The sequence below is a fragment of the Microtus ochrogaster genome, chromosome 7, assembly GCF_000317375.1.
Source record: "Microtus ochrogaster isolate Prairie Vole_2 chromosome 7, MicOch1.0, whole genome shotgun sequence".
NCBI lineage: Eukaryota > Metazoa > Chordata > Mammalia > Rodentia > Cricetidae > Microtus > Microtus ochrogaster.
The window spans coordinates 59,878,543-59,883,783 of NC_022014.1; the positions used below are offsets into that span (position 1 = coordinate 59,878,543).

The 5,241-nt window shown below is 44.0% G+C and overlaps 1 protein-coding gene across 6 annotated transcripts in view; it reads right to left on the bottom strand.

The window, feature by feature from the left end:
* Positions 1–5,235, bottom strand: part of Bptf (bromodomain PHD finger transcription factor) — a 106,288-nt gene extending 101,053 nt beyond the window's left edge. For 4 of the 6 annotated variants that reach the window (XM_026780481.1, XM_026780479.1, XM_013347515.2 and 1 more), the window contains exon 1: positions 4,911–5,202. In XM_026780481.1, coding sequence (XP_026636282.1) covers positions 4,911–5,112 — 202 coding nt within the window. In that variant the 5' untranslated portion in view covers positions 5,113–5,202. Of the gene's footprint in view, positions 1–4,910 lie in introns of all 6 variants that reach the window. The other 2 variants (XM_013347519.2, XM_005350427.3) reach the window with 2 other exon arrangements.
* Between the last annotated feature and the right edge of the window lie 6 nt (positions 5,236–5,241).

A 5,241-nucleotide genomic window follows, 5' to 3' on the forward strand; every position in this document is an offset into this window, starting at 1 on the left:
TTGTAGACCAGGCTGGTCTCGAACTCACAGAGATCCGCCTGCCTCTGCCTCCCGAGTGCTGGGATTAAAGGCGTGCGCCACCATCGCCCAGCTGTACAGGTTAGTTTTATGTCCACCTGACACAAGCTGGAATCATGTAAGAGGAGGGGATCTCAATTGAGAAAATGCCTCCTTAAGATCAAGCTCTAAGTCATCAAATATGTAGGACAGTTTCTTAATCAGTGATCTATAGGGGGAGTGTGCAGCCCATTGTGGGTGGTGCCACCCCTGGCCTGGTAGTCCTGAGTTCTATAAGAAAGCAGGCTGAGCAAGTCATGGGAGAGTAAGCCAGGAAGCTGTACTCCTCCATGGCCTCTGCATCAGCTCTTGCCTCCATGTCCCTACCAGGTTTGTGTTCCTACCTTGGCTTCCCTCAATGGACTGTGGCAAACCCTCTCTTCCCCAAGTTGCTTTTGGTCAGGGTGTTTCATCACAGCAATAGTAACCCTAATAAGACAATCGTGTGCATCAACAGTTATATTACTTACACAGTACTCAATAAATAGGTCAATGAATTACTTGTTATACTAGGAACTCATTTCTATTTATTCATTTATTTATTCATTTATTTATTTATTTTTCCGAGACAGGGTTTCTCTGTGTAACAGTTCTAGCTGTCCTGGAACTAGCTCTTGTAGACCAAGCTGGCCTTAAACTCACAGAGATCCGCCTGCCTCTGCCTCCCAAGTGCCCAAGTGCTGGGATTAAAGGCATGCGCCATCATCGCCCAGCTCTAGGAACTCACTTTTTTTTTTTTTTGCTATGCTATTCTCCTCAGGTTCTCTTTTATTTTTTATTTATTTATTTATTAAAGGTTTCTGTCTCTTCCCTGCCACCAGAACTCATTTCTTAAGTAATTTATTTAGTAGTATCTACTTGTATACTAGTTAGTAAGTTATGGTACTCAGTCTGATGTCAGTCGGATGTGTATGTCACTATATAGCTAAAGATGACTGTGAACTTTTGTTCCTCCTGTCTCCACCTCCAGAGAGCTGGGATACAGGCATGCACTACCAAACCCGGTACAGGTGCTGGAAACTGAAACATGCTAAACAAGCACTGTACCAGCGGAACCACATCCATAGCTCTTTTTACCAGGTATTTAATACTCAAGCCAACATTCTAACTACAAAAACTAACCAAACTAAGGCTGGGGAAATGCTAAGTGGTTAAGGGCACACTGGCTACTGTTCCAGAGGACCTGGGTTTAATTCCCAGCACACACACACACACACACACACACACACACACACACACACACACACAGCAGCTCACTACTATCTATAACTCGCTCCAGAAGACTAGACACCCTTACTTAGACATGCATGCAGGCAAAACACCAATGTACATTAAATACATGTAAATTATTAAAAAAAAAAAAACTACCCAAACTATGCTACATTACCTAAAGCCTCGACTACACAAGATGTGTAGAGTTGACAGGGTCTCTCTATGTAGTCCTGGCTGGGCTTGAGCTTGTTATGTAAATCAGACTGGACTCAAACTCATAGAGATCTTCCTGCCTCTGTCTCCAGAGTCCTGGAACTAAAGGTGTGCACTACCACACCCTTCTGGTGTATCTTATTGTTTTGTGTTTTTTGAGACAGGATTTCTCTGTATAGCCCTGGCTGTCCCAGAGTGGCTTAAGTATACCTTAACCCAGATATACACATACACACTGACCTGAAGTCTCCTCCCAGGTATACCAAGAATAAAAATAATGGCACAATAATGCTGCCATGGATACTCAATGCAAACAATGGACATGCTAGGAAAGTAAAAACACAAAATGTAGCATCCTTTTATAGTCATCTGAAGAAGTAATTTGTTTCAAAAGACCAAACACTCAACGCCACAGCCAAGAGAAAAAAGGAAAAGAGCAGTTTAAAACAGAGATGGTTGAACCTTAGGAACACTTAATGCTCTTCCAGAACACCTGAGTTCAATTCCTCACACCCATGGCAGATGACTTGTGAACCTGAAACTCCAGCTCCAAGGGATCTGACCTGCACATACCCTCACATAGACAAACACATACACATAATTTAAAAAATAACAGGGATGGAGAGGTGGCTCAGTGGTTAAGCACACTGGCTGCTCTTCCTCAGGACCTGAAATCGATTCCCAGCAACCATATGGTGGCTCACAACCATCTATAGATCTGAGGCCCTCTTCCATCATAAAGATGAGCATGCATATAGAACACTCATATACATAAATTACTTAAAGATAAATATATGACACTAGAAACACATCTTAAACTGGGTGCTGGTGGCGCTTGCCTTTAATCCCAGCACTCGGGAGGCAGAGGCAGGCGAATATCTGTGAATTCGAAGACAGCCTGGTCTACAGAGCTAGTTAGAGGGAAATCCTGTCTCAGAAAACAAACAAAAAACCCCACATCTTTTTAAAAGTTTTTTGTTTTTTTGTTTTGTTTTTTTTTTTTTAAGTATACTCTGCTGATAAAAACAGTTACTGGCTGAAGTGTTTATCAAAATCTAATTATACCAACCTTAGTTGTTTTGTTTTTTTTTTGTTTTTCAAGACAGGGTTTCTCTGTGGTTTTGGAGCCTGTCCTGGAACTAGCTCTTGTAGACCAGGCTGGTCTCGAACTCACAGAGATCCGCCTGCCTCTGCCTCCCGAGTGCTGGGATTGAAGGCGTGTGCCACCACCGCCCGGCCAACTTTAGTTTCTTAAAACCTATTCATTTCAGTTATGGAACCTACTTCAGAATTATCAAAATTCTCACCTACTAACAATAACTTACCCAATCAGTCTTTCATGCATATCTGCCATGTGCATGTCTATTAGGAGCTGCAGAATGTTTAAAAACTGACTTCTATGAGTTATTAATTCAAATAAATACAGAACAAGTATACACCAAGGAAGGCCACAAGTGGCACTGGAAGAGAAATGTCTTTGAAGTCTAAGTACACAAGTTTGCCAGGCTCTTGAGAGGCAGAGTCAGGTGGATGTCTGTAACTTCGAGGCCAGCCTGTACAAAAACAGCTAGGACTATGTAGAGAGTCCCTGTAAATAAATAAATAAATAAATAAATAAATAAGTCTTGAAAAGCAAACAAGTTTTACATGATTGTTTAAAAAGGACCCATAACCCCACTCTGCAATTTAATTCAGCATATGCCCAGCCATCAATTCATCAGTACTGTCTGTCAGGGCTTCAAGGAGTTCAATGTTAGCTACAGTGCCCTGCTAAAATGCCTCAGTTCTAACTCAAAAACTAACTTCCTCCACTACTGTTATGTCGGTCTTCAGCTCAACTCTGGACTCTTGGTACAAAGATGCCCAACTGTTAATTTCTTAAAGTAACACCTATTACTCTAAAAGATGCACTGGACTATGTTGGCAAGAAATGAAACTTGGTAAAAGACAGTCTCGCTCCTCCAAGACCCCTAAGCTAAGCAACTTGTTCTTAGCGTCAGGCAAATAAAACTAGCTTTTTTTAAAATTTGATGCTAACACAATCTAATCTGGTTTAATTCTCATACTTGTAGCAGTTAAGAATTTAAGCAATTGTTCTTTTAAAAAAATAGAAACATTTAAATTTAATCATGTCTACTACCCTAGTCTTCTCTGAAAATGGTATGGCAAGCTATCATAAGAAAGACCATCCATCATATGTCCTCATTAAATGTCCTTAAAATTATATTTTAATTTCGTTAATCCAGGTTAATAGGAATATAAAGGAATCAATCACCTGACAGTCTGGTGCTACAAGTTAAGATGCCCCCCATAACTATTCATTCAATACAAATGAGCAATTGTGTGTGTGCGTTTTATTTAAACAAGACACAGCCCAGGGCCAAACTCAAGAAACTATGTGAAGAAAACATGCGAGAAGTCACCATGGAGAAACCCACTACAGGTCCAGGAAGGGCTTCTTCCTCAGAAATAAAATAACAAGAAAAGGTCCTGTCGGATGCAAGCTGACATTTCTACACCGTGTGCCTTCAAAAAGTTCATGTTCGGCAATTCCGCCTAGATGATCAACTAACTACACAACTTCTGCAACAGGTGCCGCGAAACTGCATCTCCCACCAAAGCCAAGTTCAAACTGGTTAGGACACACGGCCCTTCGGTGTAATACTTCTATCTGGAACTTAACAAAAAAGCGGTTCCGAATCGGAAGGCTTGCCAAATTTGGTTTTCTGGTTCGCTTTAATCAGCCATTTACCAGCAACTGTTGCACGCGCCCATGAGCACTCGAAGAACACAAACAAACGCACAGGACCAGAAGAAGCTCCCTGCTCACCGCACAACAGCCCTTCCTCCACAACAGTTTTCAAACTCTATGACTCAGGGCAGGAAACGAAGCACGTCTATGTGCGTTACCACGGTATCTAAATTCTCTCTTTTAAGGAACAGGTAATTTTTCCCAGACTACAAGAAAAGGTATATAGGCACGCAACGGTTTGCAAAGCAGAAGGCTTCTTTCATCGCAAAATAAATAAACAAAATACTCATACCAAAACAAGGGGAGAAAAACGAACTCAATGGATACGTGTGTGCCAAAGTTTCAATCCTGCCTGGTGGAGACACCGCACTTGGCAGAAATTTTGAAGAAGAAAGGGGGGGGGGGCGGAGAGAAGGAGAGCGAACGAGTGTGTGGCCTGCAAACTGCAACAATGCAATCTCCATTTTGAACAATGCGCCTCTTTCCTCTTGCAAATCTAGTTTTGTTTTGTCTTTCTTTTTCTGTCACTAGACGCGCCGTGGCCTCCGCGTGGGGGGCAGGCCGGAGTGTGTGGGGGGGGGAGCTGGAAAGCAGGATGCACTGCACTCGAGAGGGAGCAAGCCAAGGGGGAGGGGAGGGGGTGGGGAAGGAGTCTCCAGGCGGCCTGGGTGGGTACCTGGAGTGCTGCTGTAGGTGCTATGGCTCCTGAAGCTGCTTTCCGTGCAGTAACTGGCGTCGTCGTCGTCGTCTTCCATCTCCTCCGGATAATCGGAGTCATCGTCGTCCTCCTCCATGTCATCTTCCTCGTCGTCCTCAGAATCCTGGGTCTCCTCGGCGTCGCCGTCCTCTTCCTCCTCCTCGTCCTCCTCCGAGACCATGTCCTCCTCCTCGTCGTCGTCGTCGCTCTCGTGGTCATCGTACACCACTTTGTTGACGGCGCGGCGGGCCGGGGTGGTCCGGGCCAGGTGGCCGCCCCCGCCCCCCGTCCTGCCGCCCCCGCCTCCTCG